The following is a 21,115-nucleotide window of genomic DNA, read 5'->3' as shown; positions in this document are numbered from 1 at the left end:
TGAAACACTAATGCTTAATAAATTCTCAACCCACAATCCAAGATTTAGTGAGCATATAAAACCTTGGCCCCTTGTAATAAAACACTTATTTATAATTTTTGTTTTTAATCAGAGAGAAAAGAATGTTGGGGAACTCTCTTATTTTCCTTTGATGTAAATAAACTTCAGAAAGAAGAAACTGCCTTCAACATCTGCCTTCAACAGCTAAAAGGAAGAGTTCTTTTCTTCTAGAACCAGAGATTTGCTTGTAAGTAGATTTGAAGTTCAGTGGGCGTCTCCAGAGGTCCTCGCTCTTCCCAGCCTGGGAGAGATGGGCTGACTGGGAGAGGCCCCATGTGGAAGCCATAGATAAATTCAACGATCCCAATAGTTCAAAAAAGTGCTAACTTCTCCCACTTCCAGAACACCCAAAGCTTAATGTATAGCATCCTGTGCTATGTGTTTTTATTTTTATTAATTAAAATTGTTTGTTGCCTATTGCTGGCTTTCATTTTGGGCCCAGGTCAATTCAACTCAGGTAGGAAATTATGAATTCATACTCGTGCTAGTTTGCATAGTTGCACTTTTAAAACTATATAGCTCCAGGAAGCCATTGTCCTCTAATATCTTGCACAGGGACACCTGGGACACCTTTCTAAGAAGAGTGTTACAGAGCAGATCTAGCCAATATTGGGTTATGATGCCTTTTCTTTTTTTCTCCTTCCTCCCTCCCTCCCTCCCTCTCTTTCCTCCTTTCCCTCTCATCCTCTCTCAGTTTCTCTCTCCCTCCTGCTCCTTCCTTTCTTCACTTCACTTCATTTCATTTCACAAAAAGATGGTTCCACCAATGTCAGCAGAATGGGACAAAGCTACCTTCTTTATCCAGGTGAGAAAGACAATCTCTCTGAAATCCACTTGGTAAATGCACATGGGAAACTTGTGTTCCTTACACAGCTATGTGAGTGCTCAGTTCCTAATCACCCAGTTAGCCTGGTATCTTTATGTAGTTTTGGAGGACAGTTGGATGGAGTTGCAGATACACACACACACACACGTGTGTGAGTGTGCATTCCTTTGTAACAAGGAAGATATGTTCATCAATAAGAGAGAGGACACCTGTTTGCCTTTGTTGAGAAAAGAGGTACCTGTGCCTGATGATCAAATACAGTCTATTCCACTTCTGTGATTTAGACAACACAGCACAATCAGAATATGAGAAGCGCGCATTAATATTTTTCCCCACAAAGGAATTGTGAAAATGATGCATCTTACAGAAACATGCCCTCAATCCCCTTTGATAATGATGTCACTACTCAAAGACCCAGCAGAAGGCTGTGGGGAGTGTGTGCACAGCAGCGTGGTACACACTGCGAGATACTAACATTAATCAGCCCAAGGACACAGCAAAAGGGAGCACACAGTAACACTTAGGTGTTTTATCGTCTCCCTACAATTAATCAGCAAGAAGCAGACTCCTCCTGTCTATAAAACATGTCTCTCTGCAGATCTTCAGTGTGAAGTGGATCTGTTCTCCCAAGCACAGGAGAAGAGGAGCTGAATCCAACCCTGCTGTAAGAAATACTCATTTTGGAAGGATGGGCTGGTGCCTGCCAAAGGAGATCGAGACGAGGAGGAGAAGCACGGAAGTCTCAAGCAGGCAACGAGCTCAAAGTGCAGGTCACAGGAGAAGTCACGCAGGCCCTGTATTAGGTCCCTGTGGCTGCCATAACAAGAAACCACAAACAGAAATTTACCCCCATGCTGTTCGCAAGGCCGAAATGCTCTAGGAGAGAACCCACTTCTTGGCTGTTCCAGCTTCCAGCATTCCTTGTCCTGCATCACTCTGATCTCTGCTTTCATTGTCACGTGGCCTTCTCCTCTGTGTGTTTTCTTTTCTGTATCAAATCTCTCTCTACCTTTTTTTTTCTAAAAGCACTTGTCATTGGATTTAATGTCCACTTGGATACTCCAGGGTGATCTCATCCTGAGATCCTTAACTTAATTACATTTGCGAAGACCCTTTTTCCAAACAGGGTCAATGTTTACAGGTTCTGGGGGTTAGGACATAGATATGACTTTTGGGGAACCACCATGAAACCCACCAGAGGCCTCAGCAGGAGAGCAGAGCTTGTGCGAGAGGTCATGGAATGTCAGGAGGCAGGAGGACACTCTGAAGGAGACATAAAAAAGGAGAGAAAGGAGACCCTGGGGCCCCATTGGGAACCCAGCCAGGGACACCTGCATCCTGAGGCTTGGAGGGTGACCACTGCTAAGCCCCGCTGGATGCTGAGCTGAGGTTAGGGACCCCATGTTTCAGTCAAGATGAACTCAGGCATTAGGGTTCCAGGGTACCTGTTGGGGGGCATAAGGAGACTCATTTGGAAATAAAACCAGAGAAGAAGTGGAGGCAGCCAACCCTGATGGACGGACCCGGGGCTGGCCAAACCTCAGAGGTTTGCTCTGGACCTTTCTGGGTGGTGGTCACCCTGGCAGGGATGAGGGAGGCCCAGCACCTGGGGCAGCCATCCACGTGAAGGGTCAGTCTGGCTCTGCTAATTACAAGGAAAAAGGGAGGCTTCCCCTACGCATGTATACCCTGTGCCCCACGCACTGCCACGATCTGGGAAGTGTTACTCTCCTGCCATCGTTTCCAGACCTGCTCTTGATCAGCGATTGCAAGAGGACTGGTTGCCTGACAGCCCCAGAGGACTCCCACGCATGAATCAGACCCTTGCATTCTGCTCAGCTCCCTGGAGGTCCAGCCGAGGTCCTCGTCGCTGGCTCCCTGACTAGTCCCGCCTGCTGCCTTCCCAACTGGGCTATTTTTAGCCCAGTATTTCACGGTCTGACCGAGATGGCCTGGGCCAGGACCAGGGTGTGACAGATCGGGCTTGAGGTTGGCTGTCTCCTGCTGGCTTCCAGCCTAAAGTTAATAGGGCAGGAAAATACATTTGTGCAGTGGAAAGCATGGCCCGATTTCCTCACACATGCTCAAAAACCACCCAGACATTGCAGGGTAGTTGTGGCATAAATATACTCATCACCAGACTGGTTTTCTTCCAGAGTGCATGTTTACTTATTTGTCGGCATGTGGTATTAAAAGTCATACCCTGCCTATGACCCAAAAGGGAATGAAATGACTTCCAGACCCCTGTGGGATTTGCCAGAAACCCAGAATAATTATTATTTGGAAAGCTGTGGAGTCCTCATGTAGGTGTTATATGGCCATCCTGATTGTGCCTACAACGTTGCAGGCAAAGACATCTGCCCTCATTAAATAGATGAGCAACCTATTTGACATTTAAAAGTTAATACATCTCCTCTAATTCCTTGAGGAAAAGAACTGTGACATATAACTTGGGCATGTGTCACATGGTGGCCGGAATGTGTGAAGCAGGACACCGCTGGCTACCCTCGAGAGCCCAATGGTCAGATGTCCCCCTTCTGTGACCTTTGCAGCCTCTGCCTCCCTGTGGGCTTCCTTCAACCCAACCCCAAACCCCACTGACCGCATAGCTGACCCTTGTCTCCTGCCGCCACCACTCTCCACCACCCAGCAGTGGCTTCAGGGTCAGGGTCACTGTATGCCCAGGCTAAAGTCAATTTGAGGGCCATTCACATGCCCGAGGACTGGAAATCACCATTATTCTCTGTTTAAAGTAATGCCTCTAAAAGACTTATTAAATGAAGTGCAAAGGTTAGATTACTATCTAATTATTATAGCTCCATTAATTAGATAGCTAATTTTTAGTAGAGGAAAAGGACCTAACCTGTTAAGCTTTGATAAGGTAGATGGGAGGGTAGGAAGAAAAGTGATTAGCTGGGAAAGGCACCGGGGTCTAAACAGGGTGGCCACTGTTCCGGGACTAGAGGGAGCCAGGACCCTCAGAAGGGCAAATGGCTTAACCTCTCCAGGCTTCGGTTGCCTCCTCTACAAATAAAGATATTAATAGCACCATGACATAAGATAATCTATGTAATGTATTTGGCATTATGCCTGGCTTGTAAGAGCAGAAAAAAATGTTTGCTGAGATATTGATGAAGTTAATAATAACAATAACAATCATTATTATTATTAGTAATAGTAATAACAGTACACTGTGCCCTAAGAAGGGTTGGGTTAAGTGGAATCAAAACAATGATTGCATGAGAGGGCAGGGAATTAAATAGGAAAGCAGGGAAAGCGGCGTCAACACCGATCCTCAGCTATGTCATAACTTTGTCTGGGATTAGCTACGAGGGAAACATCCTGGCACAGTGATTTTAGAGCCAAACACACAGGGACTCAAACCTTGGCTCTGTCGCTTGATAATGTGTGACTTTAGGGAAGTTACCATGTTTCCCAGAGTCTCAGTGTTTTTATTTGTGAAATGAGAATAATAATCATACCTGTATGAAGGTTATACAAATAACATCTATGGAGCACATATAATGTACCCAGTGCCCAGCAAATATGTCCCCTCCTGCACCTGGCCAAGCTCTTTCTCCTTCATACTATGGTTGGCAGACTGCAAAATGAAGACTCCATCTGGATGGGTGAGAAATGTGAGAATTAGCATTGTGGGCTCTTTGTTAAGAGAAGAAAGATGCCACTAGCTCCCTTCCACCCTCCTCCCACTGCGGGAGCTGATGGAACGTACAGTCGGGCTGCTAAATGTTAGAGCTCGCACTCATATTTAGGTACAGCATGTAGTGGAATGATTCCGAATTCACTGTAAGGTGCTACCGCAAAATGGAAATCATCCAGTAAAAAGGAGCACAAAAATAAGTTTTCATGGAAATTTAACTCTGAACATTCTGGTTTTGTACCTTAACATAAATAAAATCTGAGTATATTTTTGCTGCCAAAAAATTTAAGATAATTTTTTAAAAAGCTATAAATCTAATGGCTACAAGTATCTTTCCATTATCACTCCAAGATATTTATTATTTGATCTGAGTTATATGAAAGATAAGTCATCCGTGATAGTCTAAATGTTTAAAGTTTAGGACCTTCTCCATTTTGAATGTTACTTTCCTTGAAGAAAATCTAATTGCATTGAAAAAGAATCTTCAAAATCACCAATTTCTATTCTCAACATTATTGCTTTAATGTTTTTTCTTTTTCTAAATTCACAGAATCTACTTCCTTTCATGTGTTTCCATCTTAGTCCCAAGACTTTGATTTCTTTAGATGTTTTGAAGGAAAGCTAATAAGAATTTTGACATTTTAAGTACACTTTCAAAAAGCTCTCCTTCTGATTTATAAAACTATTCCTGACACTGATATGCAGTCGTATATCATTAGTTACTTAAATGTTTTCTATAATTATGTAAATTATGTTGACAGTTTCTGGTAGGGTGCTTACACTTTACTGTTTTGTCATTTGCAAAGTTCTGAAACGTATCAGATAACCATTTTCAAATCACACAGCTGTTAACAGGGTTCTTTCTGACTTGTTGCTTTCTTTGCCTGCAATGCTGAGTCCACTGTTTGCACCAGAGGCTCTTAAGTAAGTATATCATCTCTTTTCTCTCCCCATAGACTTTTGTTTTCTGTCTTAATGATGACCAACTTATGGTCGCTGACTTTGCGGAGCCCATGGTCAGATGGAAGGAAATGCCGTCAGACACAGATCTATAGATTATTACAATAGGACGTGGAAGATGAGGTCAGAATAAAGGTACGAATAGCAGCCATGGTCGAGGAGAGAACAGATGAGCCAAAAAAGCTCCACAAATGAAGGGATCTCAGATCTGGGTCTTGAAGTTTCAGTACAAGTTTGAAGAGTGAAGAAGTGGGGAGAAAAACTTCCCAGGCAGATGCACAGATGGAGGCATGGCTGGGAAAGATTGAGCTGTGGGTGCCTAGGCTGTAGGATGCAGGAACCTAGGTATTGGCCAACGAGACTAGAGGCCTGGGACACACTGGGAATCATTTCTGAAGGTCTTAAAAGCCACACCAGGGAAGAAAAAACTGTCTTTTTGTCTGTAAAATAAGTGATTCGATCCAAAACTTCAGAACATAACCAACATGGTATGAAGCACAGACAGTGCTTATCCTCTTTGCTTTAAGCAGCCTAGGGAGATAATTCTTTCAAAACCACAGAAGGAAAAATGATCTCCCTCCATCCCAATTATGCTTTGTTCAAACAGAAAAGCATTCAGTTGTCACTGGGTGGCTCACAAGGGTATGAGAAAGCAATTTCCAGAGGCATTTGAAGAAAACATTGTGGTAGATATGGCAGATCCCCCACTTAACAACCCAGAGCCCCAGGGAGGGCTGTGGCCCTCCACCTCTGTACCACACTGATGCACAGTGACGTGTTCCTGCCGTACTCTGCTATATCCATGCACGGGGACCTGATCCCCTACACCTCTGCTGTAGCCTCAGGTGAGGACATGGTCCACTACACCTCTGATGAATCTACACGTGGGGGCGTGGCCCACCAAGCTTCTGCTATGCCCATGTTTTAGGGTGGTGTCAGTCCATTTTGTGTTTCTATAAAGGAATACCTGAGACTAGGTGATTTATAAAGAAAAAAATGCTTATTTGGCTCACGATTCTGATGTCTGAAAAAGTTCAAAATTAAGCATCTTGTGACGGCCTCGGGCTGTTTCTGCTCTCAGTGCAAGGTGAAAGGGCACCAGCTTGTGTAGAGATCTCATGGCAAGAGAGGAAGCAAGGAGGGAGGGGAGCCAGGCTCTTTTCAACAACCAGCCCTGAGGGAACTTTTGTGGGAACTAACAGAGCAAGAACTCACTCAGCCCCCTCCACTCCAGGGAGGGCAGTAATCTATTCATGAGAGATCCACCCCCATGACCCAAACACCTCCCTTGGGCCCCACCACCAACGCTGGGGATCAAATTTCAACATGAGGTTTGGAGGGGTCAACTATCCAAACAACAGCAGGTGGGCATGGCCTACCTGGCCTACACTTCCTGTAAGCACTGAGCCCTGAGCGAGTCGTTGTTCTCAGACCCACAACTGATGATGGGGTTACAGAAATAGTCACAAAAAAGTGGTGGTGGTGATTGTAACGGGGGTGAAGGGAGGTGTCTGACTCAAGTTTTAGTTGAGATCAAGGTGAAAGATGTTGATGAAGGAACAATGAGAGAGAGAAAGCTTTAAAAGTGGATTAAGTCATAAATGGATGAATATGTGAATAAATGTATAATAAATTATGAGTTAAGTGAGAGAAGTAAATAGAAGATTCAAAATAAGAAAGGGAAATACCAGAGAGAGAATATTTTTAAAACTAAGGAAGAAAAATAAAGCAAACAGGAAGACAAATCAGAGAAAGAGATAAAATGAAGCAGTAAACAATGAATGATCCATATATATATTTTTTTCATTCCCTCAAGAAGCTATTTATTTTCCTCACATGCTTTTCAATATTTTTGGCGAGTAGTGTTGGATAGAGGAAGAAGTCAGAACCTGAGCCGCTAAAGAAATTAGCTTCTCCTTTTCAGTCGACTCAAACCACTTGCTTACGTCTTTAGGGTTTTATCTTGGGGAAACCTAACCCAAGTGATAAAGTGCTAACAATTTAGTTTAAAGACACATCTGTCTATGTTTCATGGCTTCATCCTGGGAGTGGGAGTGGGGGTGGGGGTAGAAAAATCACATTTTCTAAATCTTAAGGAAACACAGAGTAGAAAGTTTTTCGTGAATAAAAGTCTCCAAAATTATTCTGGCCATGAACTTTACCAGACCCTCCATGATAGTAGCTCCTGTCACTAGTCTAAGATCGTCCCTGTTACATAGTTCCAGGAGACAGATTTCCCATAGACACTGTGGGGCTTCAGGCAGACCTAGGGAGCCACATGTATTTAGAATGGGGTTTGTACATCCTCATCCAGAAATGAAGGAGCCCAGCAGACACTTTCCTTCCTCTCCCGACTGCACAGGCCTGCGATTAGCACGGGGCAACCTATTCATCAGCAGCACACAGGGGCAATCGAGTTAAACAGCAGTTGCTTCTCAAGACACAATGCGAACAACCCTCCTGCTCAGCCCTAGGAACACACCAGCGCGCAGAGGAACAAAGGGAGAGCCCACAGCCAAGCACCACTGGGAAGAAAATGAGGCCGCAATGCACCAGTCCCCTCAGTGTGGGAACACGGGGGCGGCCCTCTAATCACACACCACGCCGGCGACCCTGTGCTGCCGCGCCACCCAGCCGCATCCAACAAGAGGCACCACAGACTCCGAGAGCTGCTGACACACCAGCCCCCTTATTTGCAGCCCAGGACATACTTATGACAACTTTTCACAAACCAGAAGCCCAACTTGAAATAATATTATTCCAGTAGGGAAGCTGATTTCTGCTCCCATGTCCCAGTACAAAGAAACACAAGAAAGAACTGCCGATTGTAAAGATTTAGAAAATTATCAGGTACGTGAGAACTTTTGAGTATGGCTCAGAACAGGATGGAGAGAAAGATGGGAGATTTCAAACGGGCCTCTTACCTTTTTGTCGCTCAGGCCAGAAACCTGGTCCACGTATTCCTCTTGGATCATGAAGGCAGCTAAGTTGGCAGTGTAGCTGGCCAGGAAGATGACAGCAAAGAAGGCCCACACCGACACCATGATCTTGGAGGTGGTGCCCTTCGGGTTCTGCACAGGAACGGAGTTGTTAAACACCAGACCCCAGAGCAACCAAATAGCTTTGCCGATGGTGAAAGACGGGCCACCTGGCTCTGGCAGGACAAAAAGACAAGGACGGAAGTCAAGTCAGGGTCATTGGCTCTACTGAAACCTACAAACACACAGAGCTGGTTAAATCCCTGCTCAGACCATGAAACCCTTCAACGAAAACCGAGCCTGTTTATAGACAGCTTTTTAATTTAAGAGCTTGTATCTCCCTTCTCCTGGGACTCTAAGGTGGTCAGAAGAGGGTTCCTTAGGAGAAACCAGGATGTGTGCAGGATCCTTCTCCAACTGATGGCCATGATTCAGTCTGGGTCCTGGGGAGCCACCTTCCTGCCCCCATATATAAGACGCTCAAGATCATGTCAAAACTGAATAACAAAGGCCGACTATCACACTGTGGTCACACTTGGGTCATTACTACCATTCTTCCTAAATTTTATATTTATATGTACCAAGCATTTTAACTTCCAAAAATGTCAGCAAGAATTGTGTAAGGCCTTTTTCTACCACCGTCATAAACCTCCTCCAAGTCTATTCACAATGATGCTGGATGGCGTTGAATGTACTTTCTGCTGATTTTTCTTTAACTTCTAGCACTTGGCACTCAATGGTTCATAGACAACCCTGAGTCTACTCCAAAGCCCACACTCCCCAGCTGGTTTCCTACAGCAATAGCTTCTATGTAAAAGAATATCAGGAAGCCCCGAGAGGCAGTCATAGACTCCGGGCCTGGCCACACGTATCTGATGGTGGAAAGGCAGCTGTCTTTGACTCCAACTTCCCTCCAGCCAACCTTTGCACAGACAGTGCAAGAGCTTCTGCCCCTGAATGTATTGTGACCTCACTGCTCTCTCTGCTTGGTGGTAGTCAAATCTTGCCTGTTGTTTGGTTCTCCGTCGAGCCCCTCCACTGCAGAAATGAACATCTGCCTGCACCGTTTTACAATATATTAGCACAGGTCTTATGATGTTATCTGTGAGCCTGATCGCATCTGCTCAGCCAGCTAAATCATCCGGGACTACACACGTCGAACCTGATATCTAACTGTGCACACACATCTGTGCATGTAGACCTTATTTCATGCAACAGATGTGTAACTGAAAAGTTATGTATAAATCAAAGTGTTATAAATTGTAAAAATGCCCTAAAGGACTTGATATTTAAAGTGGCCCCATGTTGAATTCCTTTGTGAAGACAAACATCCTTTGGTAAAGTGAGTAATTGTAAGTCCCTGCTCTGAGCTTTGTAAATCTTGATTTTCACCTCCTGGTTTGTTCAAGGGTCGGGGGGTGGTGGGGGTGGGGTTGTACGCACTAACTTGACATTGTCAACCTATGTATGTCCTCAGGTGATTCCAGGATATTCCACTTCTTCCTGGTATCCCTCGGGCTGGGATAGAGGTTATGGCTTCTGGACGTCCCTTTAGCACAGGGGCTTTGAAAGCCCCTGACTATACCGTACTGTGGAGACATCCAGAGAATTCCACCCCAGAATACACAAACCAAATAAAAAGGTAGATCTACACTTGGAAATACTTCAGTAAAACAGTGGTTCACAGTCTGGACTGTGAATTCAACAGAAGGACGAGGGGAGCTTTTACCAAATACAGGTCCCAGCGTCCCACCCCCGGAGATTCTTACTGAATTGGTGTAGAGTGGGGCTGGTTATTTTCACATGCAACCAAGGCAGAGAATCGCCATTTTGAAGCATACAGTGGTCCAAGATTCAGACTTGGTGAATCAGAAAATGGGGCCCAAGCACCTTTATCTTGTTGGTGGCCCACAGATAATTCTTACGTGCAGCCAGGGTTAAGAAACTTTCCTCTTGGAGGTCAAATGCCAGGATAGAGCTTACATGCTAGAAAGGAGAGGACTCAGAGAAGGTGGAATATTTCTTAATCCTGGAGTTCTCAGGAAATTTTGGAGGTGCTATTTACAAGGATTTCATGGCCCTGTTCAGAAATCTAGTGAACTTCTGAAAAGTGTCATAAATGCCTCAAACACATGGGTATCCTTCACATCTCTGGACCTACCCACCCAGGAAATTGGACCATCTCCAATAGCAGTTATGGGTGAGAGTTGGTCTCCCCTATTTTATTTCAAACACCCAAACTTTTATACTTTCTGGCAAGGGGGCTGGCCTGCGGGCATATGCTTTGGCAGTCTTGTACCTCTGTTGTAATCCTTTGGCCCTGGGAATTCTACCAGCTACAACCACCTGCATAGACCCTGGGGCGACCTATTTTTCCTCACTCTTAACATATGTGTACAACCTGCCTCGTCAGTCACATCTGTTCCAACAGACTGCCCACAGCCTAAGGTTACCGAAATGGTTTCCTGTGACATGTGTATGCCACGCACGTCTACTACCCGTCTTTCCTCTCCCTTACTTAGGGGCGGAAATGGGGTTGGGGCTAGGTGTGAACCGGGGAGGGGACGTACAGATCTAAACTCACATCTTAATATCTTAACTGGGATATTTGTAAAACATCATATCAAGCTGGTGACCTAGAAAGCTGAGGGTTCCTTTTAAGAAATGGAAAAATTAGAGAGGATACACATAACAAATCAGGGATACAGAGATTTGGAATTAAGAACTACAAAAAATACAGAATGCAGCAGTTCCTGCTGGCCTTACCTCTGCCATCAGCGAGGCACCTGTTGTAACCCACAGGGCTGAAGTACTCGAAGACAAAGACGGCCACGGCTGAGACGATGAGCAGCATCACAAACATCATCACCCACACGTCAGCGCTGAACGGCTCTGGGGGAGGAGAGAACACGGCACAGGCAGGGTTAAAACGGGGCAAACAAATTCTAATTAATTCACGTATTTATGTGCTCACGCAGACACATATTTTGGATGAGGGGAACAAATCACAGGTATGTTGCATGCCTTCCGGGCCTGGGTAGGGAGAAGTAAGAGACTGCCTAGGCAGCTGTCTGGCCCTAAGGAGTGAGTCAAGGTGTTTTTTCCTTTTAGATATGTGAGGAGGACAGCCTCACGCCCAGGAACTCTTTAGGTTGTAGAGACAGTTTCTGCCATTATTAGACCAATACTTGGGTCTCTCAGTAAATGGTGTAATTGAAAGAAGTATCAGATATGGAGCCGGTGAGTCGTATTGGACTGATTTGTGTTCCCATCCATGTGGCCACACCACACAGGGGGGCCTGGAAAAGCATTTTCCAGTACTTGTGAGTCTTGCAGACACATTCATTCTCAACAGACTTACCTATTATTTCAGAGCTGAACTGGTTCAGTAATAATTATGTACAATGAATAACTAGCCCCCTTGCCTCTTTGCACCACTTCTCTTATACTTCGCCACCTAGATTGATTCTTTCTAACCCAGTTTGATGTGGTAGATTTTACTAGACATCATTAGGGTATGAGAATATAAGTCAATACTAAAAAATCAGTGTGTTGATATTGAATATCAGTATCTGCAACAGCAGGAAGTTAACCGCTGCCAAGGGAATGTGCATAAGCTGTAATTCACAAAACAATTACAATCTGTCCCCTACTACCAGGTGATATGGTTGATGGGACAAGACCAGGCAAGACAGTAAGAATGTTCTACACATGCTTACTTTAATATCTTTAATCATTTTTGCTAAATCCCTTCCAGTTAAGCTAAATATCTCTCTGGCTTGGAAGTGTCCAGAAATTGGACAATATATTCCAGAAGCCATGATATAATGCTCTCCCAACTGTGTCTCAAAATAGTTCTGGCCTTTTTAGCTGTCACAGCACATTGTAAACTCAAAACTAAGTGAATTAACATGCTGTTTTTGCTGTCTTCCAAATCATTAATAAAGATGAAGTCAAAAAAGGGGAAAAATTGGCTGAAAATTAGAAAATATATTTCTTACTCTGAAACCTACTTTATTATTGAACTCCCAGAGGAATTACAGAAGCCTGGTCACTTAATCTATTTAAAAAAGATCCTGAAAAAGCCCCAGAGCTGAACACACCAATTGTGAAATGCAAAATCTTTCAGTGGCAGCCACAGAAGCGAGGGTAGAAGGTACAAGCCAAAACCTCTGCACAGTGGTGTGGAGAGGTTTTCCTCCACACCCTTGCTACTAATTGCTTACAGTTCTACCCTGATTTCACTTTTGTCTAAGATTGGGGACTGAGTAAAAGCATCAGTTCTATAGTTTCTTTCCCTGCAAGAAACCCAGGGAAAATTTCTGTACACAAAATACAGCAGATATCTGTATTGGTTTTTACAATTTAGAAAGTACTTTCATCACATACTATATACAGTCCTTCTAATGGCCCTTTCCTTATGGGATTACCATAACTATTTTACAGAAGTGTAGACTGGGACTGAGAGGTCAAGTTCCTTTCCAAATTCATACTCAGCAAGTGGCAGGGTCAGGTTATGAACCGAGATCCTCTGAGGCAAAACAATCTGTGCTTCTGTCATTGTATTATGTTGTATCTTTGTCTCTGCCCACTACGATGGCTCCTGGGTTAGGGGGTGAAGCCTGAAGTGGCCTCATGTGTACTGAACACAGTCTCTGAAGGCCACCATAGCTGGAGTTTAAGCCTAGAGCTTCCAGTTACCATGGAAAATGGCTTAACATGGCTAATATTCAGTTTCCTGAGCTATAAAATGTGTATAATAATAGTATCAATGAGTTAATATAACCAAAAGATATATAATAATGCCTGGCAATTCACACAGTAGGTGTTCAATAAATGTTGACTTCTATCATCCCTATAACTAACTAACTGCTCCTCCTTTGAACATGCACACAAACATACCCTGCCTGGCATTTCTATGCCATTCCACGACTATACCCATGTACCACTGGCTCTTCTAGCTCAGAAATCAAGGTTAGTGCTATACTGACAGGATTAGAATTAGAATGTAGTTTTCTTTGTGTCTCCTCATCTTCTAATTATCCTTATAAGGAAAAAAAGTAAATAAATTACATACAGCAGCTATGAAGATTAATGCATATAGTGTGTGCTAGCTAATAACATTTTGCCTAAAATCAACAAGGCTAGAATTTGCTTCACTGTGAGTAAAAAGATTAGCTAAGAAACTTGAGAAATTTATAGAAAAAGTCTATGGAACCTATAACTCTACTTTGTAGTGCATTAATTGAATTAGTCCCCTATGGATAAAGCTTAAAGAGATGTTAGTCAAGGTCTACTCCAATATCCTCATTTAAAAAATGCTGATGTCCCTTAGTGAGATCGTGACTTGTCTAAGGGCTTACAGCTTGTTTGTGACCAAAGCAGGCTTCTTGTCTCCTAGCCCAGTGTTCTATTTTCAAGGTGACATTTTATTTTCCAACCCTTGCTCTGTGGCCCCTGCAAAAATTATGGGATATGAGCTCACAAAAGACCTCATCTAATTGAAATCTTGGCCTCATCTCACCTGGTCTTATATCACATCTGAGGCTTTTGACATTTAAGTGATGCTGGAGAGTGGGGAAGGGGAGAAGGGCAGGGGCAGGGGAGGGGTGTGGTAGGGTGGGAGAAAGAATCAGATCAGCGCAATCTGGCAAAGCCTCTGAAAATTCATGTGACAACAGGAACCTTTTTTGGTAGCATCGAGCTCAATTCTTGAAGACAATTAAAAATAAATAGATATTTCAATGATATCCAGAATTAGAAATTATTACAGCAGGAAGCAGCCTCGGAGATCAGCCAGTTGAAATGCCTTCTCCTGTGGATGAGGAAACTGAGCCCCACGATGGAGCGAATTCGCTCAAGGTCAAGTGCTGACAAACGGGACTGTGGTAGGCTCTCTGATTACCACCCAGAACTGTTTCCTTCCTATGTTTCTGGGTGTTCTCCAGTTTGCACATTGGGAGTAATCAATTTTGAAGTCCCCCTACCCCAAGTGAAGTCCCTGGCTGAGTTAAGATCCTAGCAAACCTCCTTCTGGCTGACAGAGCCTGGCCATGTGCTCCTACAGCTGTTCCTCATTCCCTCTCCCTGATGGCCATTCCTTTCCACCAGCAAACACCACACTTACCTAAGAAGGCAGAAGGTGAGACAGTCCCATTGCTGCGTGACACCATGACACTGATGCCAGTCTCTATGAAGGGCACAGAGAAGTCGACCACCTCCGATCGCTCCTCGTTGATGGTGAGCGACCCCACCGCCATGTAGGCCCTCTTCATGACCACCTGGAGAGAAGGGTGCAAGGCTCCAGTCAGAACATTCAGGAAGGCAGCAGGAGGAAAGCACTCATGGCCCAGCAGTGGTTTCCTTTGTATAGTGGGAACAGTATGTCCTATTTGCTATTTTATGCTTTCTGAAATTCATATAATGAGCATGTTCTAAAAAATATTTAGATGAAACAAAAGCAATGAAAAGTGGAGATGGCCCTTAGTTCCTGACACTCACCTCTCCGATCATGCCATTCCAGGTCCCATTGATTTTCTTCCCATGCTTGCCATTGGTAACCAGGTAAAGGTCGTAGGTGAACTTCACAGATTTAGAAATTTTCTTAAGGATGTCGATACAGAACCCCTTGCAGCATTTTTTGATGTAACCTGGCTCCTCATCTGTTTTATTCCTAGCCAGTTAAAGAAACAAACAAACAACAACAAAAAAAAAAAACAAGAAAAAAAGGCTTTGTACAAGAGGTAAAATATTACCCTTTGTCAGTAAAACTCTAACCCCAAAGCAGGTTTCCTCCACAGCTCAGCACCATTTATACCAGACCTGAGTGGAGAAATAAATCAGACTACAGAACTGCACTATGCTCCTTATCTCATCACATTGAGCCATGTTTTCTTACAATTTTTAATGCTCCTTTGAAGTACAATACACATCAGGAAAGGGTATATATCCTAAGGGTTCAGTTGGATGAATTTGCACCCACTCAACTCACCCTTTTAACCAGCACCCAAATCCAGATACAGAAAAGTCACCACCACCCAAGAGGCCTCTCAGTCCCCTTTTTAGGCACTTCTCACCAAGGGGAACCATTATCCTGACCTTTAACAGCATAAATTAGTTTTATCTATTTCCAAAAATGGTTCCAAATCTAAAAATTTCAGGACATGCTAGCCCAAGAAAACACACTTCAATAACAAAAATTAAATTATCTGCATAAACTTGAGGTCTTGGTCATTGAGGCCAGGCAAGGCCAAAGGAACTTTAGCATAGGAAGTTAGCAGTCATTTTCCCAGGTCATGATCTGGACAGAGCCAGACATCAGACCACAGGGCTGCCAGTAATTCCAGAGCTCAATAGCAACTGGAAATCAGACATGGTGCCCAATTCATCCTATGCCTCAGGTCCCAGGCCAGCCAGGTGCATCAAATCTGACTCTCTCATGCCACCCAGAGCCAATGGGGAGGATGCCATACTCAGTGACTATGCGTTTTTGGCAGGGGACTGTGTTCCTCATGCAGGTTCCACTCAGAGGGTCCACACTTTCCACAATGACAAACGGCGCCTCCTCCAGGGTCACAATGCTTAGGTGGTCATCCTCCTGCTCTTCGGTCTCAGGACACATTCGGGGCCATACGTAGTATTTCATCTGCAGGGATTTGTCTTTCCACTTTCCCACCTGCACAAGGATGAACACACGACTCAGAAACCATGGCCACAACATAACAGCCTGTCCCAGTGTCACCTGAATCTGACCAGAAAGCTGTTAAACAAAGGCCAACGGTGTAGGCATTGCACGTAAGTGAGAGAGGAATACTTTTAAGAACATATGGCCAAAACGAGACTACTGTGTCCAAATCTAAGAAACGAGACACATTCATTTGCTCACCCACTTACCAAATGTCACATGAGGACCCACTGTGCGTGCACCCGGCTAAGCCCCAGGCCACAAAAAAGCATCATTCTGCCCTTCATCAAGCTCGCATCGAGTGACGGAGTCAGAAATGTCAACTAACGTTTGCAGTGCTGTGTGGTAAGTGCGAAACTGAAGCTGTACCAAGTGCTGTGAGGATGCCCAAATTTTCCCTGTGTTATGTGAGGCTGTCGGTTTTTTCTACTTAACTGTAACAAGGAGCATGATGGTGAGAGCAGCAAATAGCTTTGGAAAGGTCAACAGAATGATGCGAGCAAATGAGCCAGAAGGATGTGTTTGGGCTGTAACAGAGGTCCGGCGGGGAGCCGTGGGGAGAGCTAGGTGCATCTGAATCAGAATAAAATAGCATGTCCGGATTAAGCGATACCGACACGGTTTGTCTGGGAAGGGAGCATGGTCGTGCTGGAGATGAAGCCATGGGTCAATGCAGATGTGCACCTGCTAGGCTGGGTGGAAGCCCGGGAATGGAATCAGACAGATCTCTCTGTGAGCTGCCACATATGGCCACACAGGCTGAGCACCCTGACATCAGGGAGCACCATCCACACAGACTCCAATGTGGAAAGGTGGGTGCCCCGAGCCACACACGTGGTGGCTTGCTGCCAACCACCAGGAGAAATATGTGGATCCCATTAGCTTTCAGAAGAGCCACCATTCATTCCTATTTTTGTAACGGAACTGACATGACTGTGTTGGTGGGTTCTTGTTCTCTCTCTGCCACTGAGTTTAACTGAGGAAGAGAGAATACTTTTTAATTTTCTGTAACTGAGCATCTTCAATTATCCCAAGGCATTATGCATTGCAAGCTCCTGCATTTTCTTAACGTACAATTGCCTCCGTGCAGCAATGCAAATTAGTAAAACAGGTGAGGCGCCAGGACTACAAAACTACTTAATTTAGTAACTGCAGAAATCAATAAGAAGCAACAAGTTGACAGCACTTCATAAATTTTCAAGCAAATAAGCTTGGATTTCCACATTAATGCAAAACCCCGATTCCCTCCTTTCTTTGGCTCTTTGTCCAGTGACTTGTTCGGACACTGCCATTGTGTTACTGCATCACTCATCATTATAGCATGGGCAGGGGTTTCGTGTCCTGGGCTATTCTCTTTCGCATCTATGTAGTCCTTCCTTGGCTAATGGTGGTTGGTTTTCTTCCAAGTGTATAAATGATATTTTGCTTCTTTATTAGAATTATGCACTGAACCAAACACTTGCTTTCAATTATAGATATAGTTTTCTTTGTACAGATTTTGGTGCAAGTTTTTCCTCTTATTGCTAAGATTACTTATCTGTAAAGCATAAATTTCCAAATGGCTTCCCAGCCATGTGGAGCTATGAATGTCCTCTGCCAGTGGCTGGGGGCAGGTCGGGCTTTGAAGATGGAGGCCCAGCCCTGGGGCCCAGGCTGCTGGCTCACCTCCATCCCCAACCAGGCGATTTACCCCAGTGGCCAAACTGATAATATTTTCTGCATGTTCAGTAATTGAACAAGGTTGGGAAGCCCTAAAATACCTATTTTTATTTATTTTTTTTCACTCCTATCATCTTCCCTCAACAGTCTCTTCTGATTTTTTTTTTCTTTTAACTCCAAACTTATTCTGTTCTGTCTTTATTGCTACTAGCCTAGCCTAACATAGTCTAGTAGCTCATTCTGAGATTACTACAGGAAACTTCAAACCTCACAGGAGATCCCTCCAGAATTCATCATGGACACTGTTGCCAGATAGCATTCTCAAAACACAATTTTGCCATATAATCCCAATTCAAAAATTTCAACAATCTCTCACTGCCCTCAGGATTGTGCCCAAACTTCTCTAACTGCTCAAAGTCTGTACGTTAAGCCTAGCCTACCCTGACACAGTTAATGTCACTATTTTGAATCATGAATTCTTTGTTCAACTTGGAAGAGGAAATTGTTAGTATTAGGAACTAACATAGGTTAATCAGGAACAGACTGCAACAAGCTAGCTGCCTTTTCTTTTCTATTTTATCTACACAACAAATGCTGCAGACATAGCATTTTGGCAGAGTTTCTCATGACACTCTTGCAAATGAGAAGAAATATGATATGGATTATTATATACTTTGATAGATTTGAAAGGAGTTTAAAATCTGTGTCTAAAAAGAAAAAATAAAGATTGTTTAATGAATCAATGCCAACATAGAAAGAGATGTCTCTCTAGTGACATGCCAGAGGACTCTGTTTTTAGAACAAAGTAGCCTATGTAATGTTTTAGAAAACAAAATAGAAGTCATGCTCACACAATTGCAGATAACACAAAACGAAACAGGACAGAAGATACATTGCATTTCAGAATCAAGTTTAGAAGAGATATGAATTAGTTGGAATGATGGACCAAACCAAATGGAATGAAATTTAATAGTATTTATACTTAAAGTCCAGCATTCAGATGTTTAAAAAGCAACTGCACAGTATTTAAAGGGAGATATTTCAATCAACAGCAGTCTACTAAATCTATTGCAATAACAAATGGTATATTTATAAACTTACAGCATCAGCACATGGCATGAAGGGAGGTCACCGATGATCCTACCCTGCACTGTGTCATTATACCACAGCTGGAAAACTGGGTTCTGACCCTATAAGTCTATAGTCTACAGATTTTTATTATTATATCATTCTGCATTTCCCCAACAATAGTTTTTCTATGCAGTTTCCCTCTGGCGTACCCTTTCCCAACTTCCTACCAAACTAGCTGGATCATATCTTTGCTTCACGTTAATTCCATTCACCCAACAATTGCACACCAATTCTGTGCCAGGCACTGGGCTATGTGCTAGAGATGAGAGTACCAGGTACATTTATCGAGGGCTTAGGTGTGCTAGGTACCAACCATATCTAGGAATCTCATTAATCTTCCCAGCAAGCCTGTGAGATAGAGACTCACATTTAATGTCTCATTTTACAGATGCCTACAGAGGGGTTTGATGGCTTTTCCAAGATCCCCTGTAAGTGAGCGCCATGTCAGGACTGAAGCCGAGTAGCCTGACTCCAGAGCGTGGGCTCCTACCCACCACCCTGCAGTGCTGCTCTGACAGCAGAGGGCTAAGACATAGTTCCTGTCCTCCAAGAATAGTCTAGAGGGGAAAGACACCATCTTTTGACAATAATACCAAATTCGGCTTTGGTAATTACACTAATAAAGGGCATAAATAAAGTACTCTGGCATTCAGAGTAGAAGTGATTATTCCCGAAAGAGTCAGGGAAAAGCCTCGCAGAGACCCTTATCTTTGAGCTGGGCCTGGAAATGTAAGTGATAGCTCATTAAATGAAGAGTCCTTTATCCGCCAAGGCAAGAGCAAGAGCAAAGAAGCAAGCAGAGGCACAGCTGCTGGGTGGCAAAGCCACGGCCAGTGCTGCACAGCTGCAAGGTCCGAAGTGTGGGGAGAAAGGGCCCAGCTCAGTCCTCCTCCTTCCAGCCCCGCTCACTCCACTCAGATGATCTCTATCGCTCTCGAGGGCCAACTGCACTGTGCTCATCTCTTCCCAGCTCCTGGTCCAAGGGCGTCAGGTTGGTATGGGCACCATGAATTGACAAACACTACAAACTGGGGCTTCCTCTGCCCACCCCTCCCCACCACAGTTGTTAACACTGACCAGCTCACCACTGTCCAGAGTAACCAAATCATTACTTCATGCTTTGCTATGTTCTTCAGTGATTTTTTTTTTTTAACTTTCCAAGTGACTTATACTCTAAACTAAATTCTAAACCTGTCTCAGAGACAGAAATACTCAGGTGTGTCTGAGGCCATGGACAAATTTCTAAAACTCTCTGAGTCTCAGTTTCCACATCTGTAAAAACAAGTGAATGGGTTTCTAAGGTGCCTCCCCCATAACTTCATGATCCCATGGTCTCCTCAGGACAGGGCTGTCTACTACACGTCCTGCAGAGCAGAGCCCGAGTGAAGTCGAGTCCTTGCTGGTTCTTTCCTGGAGGAAGGGCAGGCAGTATATTATCTGTTTCTACAAAAGATTAGCTCGTCTTTAAGTCATGATTCTTTTTTTCTACTTTTTCTTGTTTCTTCAGGATGATTGCAGTGAGAAGGAAAGTTAACAAATCCCTTGGGGACTGAAGGGAGGAACTTTTTTGAAAAGAAAATCTACCATGTATATCAGATTCCCAATGCCAATAAGCAGGGTTCATGCTTAAGAAAAAAAAAAACCATGCTTAGGTAGTTTCCTCAAATTCTTCATGGAGCAAGGCAGGTTAAAAATGAGTTAAAAAACAAAACTAAACTAAAATTAAATAAATAAGAAAAATATTTATGTAGAAGAACAAGATATATTCCAGGTAATCCATCTTTCACATGACAGGAAGTATGGTGAAAATATTATAAAGGGACAAGTTTGAAAGAGCAATGAAAAATAGTAAATAAAGAAAGAGAAACCTGAGATACTGACAGGAAAAATCTCCAGTGCTTGTCTAGGATGTCTCAAATGGTGTAAGTCTATAATCCTGGAAATGCAGAGAGCAGTAGGAAATGAGGTTAGCAGGAGAAATTACAGAGAAAATCCAGTGAGAAAAACTGAATGAAGAATTTATAGTCAAGATTAACATATGATCAGGAAAAGATCTTAAGAAATAACAGAGAAAATGACTGCAAAGCATTCTGAATTCCTACGAGAGAAACGCTAAACAAACACCATTACCACAAGCACATTTAATAATAACAACA

The 21,115-nt window shown here is 43.6% G+C and overlaps 1 protein-coding gene across 1 annotated transcript in view; it reads right to left on the bottom strand.

Annotated features, from left to right (window-relative positions):
- The window catches only part of GRIN2B (glutamate ionotropic receptor NMDA type subunit 2B), a 401,817-nt gene that overhangs the window by 38,463 nt on the left and 342,239 nt on the right, over positions 1-21,115 (bottom strand). The window contains exons 5-9 of the mRNA XM_045554290.1: positions 15,958-16,160; positions 14,987-15,158; positions 14,613-14,766; positions 11,252-11,377; positions 8,432-8,661 (exon numbers count right to left, since the gene is read on the bottom strand). Coding sequence (XP_045410246.1) covers positions 8,432-8,661; positions 11,252-11,377; positions 14,613-14,766; positions 14,987-15,158; positions 15,958-16,160 — 885 coding nt within the window. The remainder of the gene's footprint in view (positions 1-8,431; positions 8,662-11,251; positions 11,378-14,612; positions 14,767-14,986; positions 15,159-15,957; positions 16,161-21,115) is intronic.

The sequence above is a fragment of the Lemur catta genome, chromosome 6 (assembly GCF_020740605.2).
Source record: "Lemur catta isolate mLemCat1 chromosome 6, mLemCat1.pri, whole genome shotgun sequence".
Classification (NCBI taxonomy): domain Eukaryota; kingdom Metazoa; phylum Chordata; class Mammalia; order Primates; family Lemuridae; genus Lemur; species Lemur catta.
The sequence above is the reverse complement of the archived record's forward strand: the minus strand, read 5'-3'. Positions and strand labels throughout refer to the sequence as shown.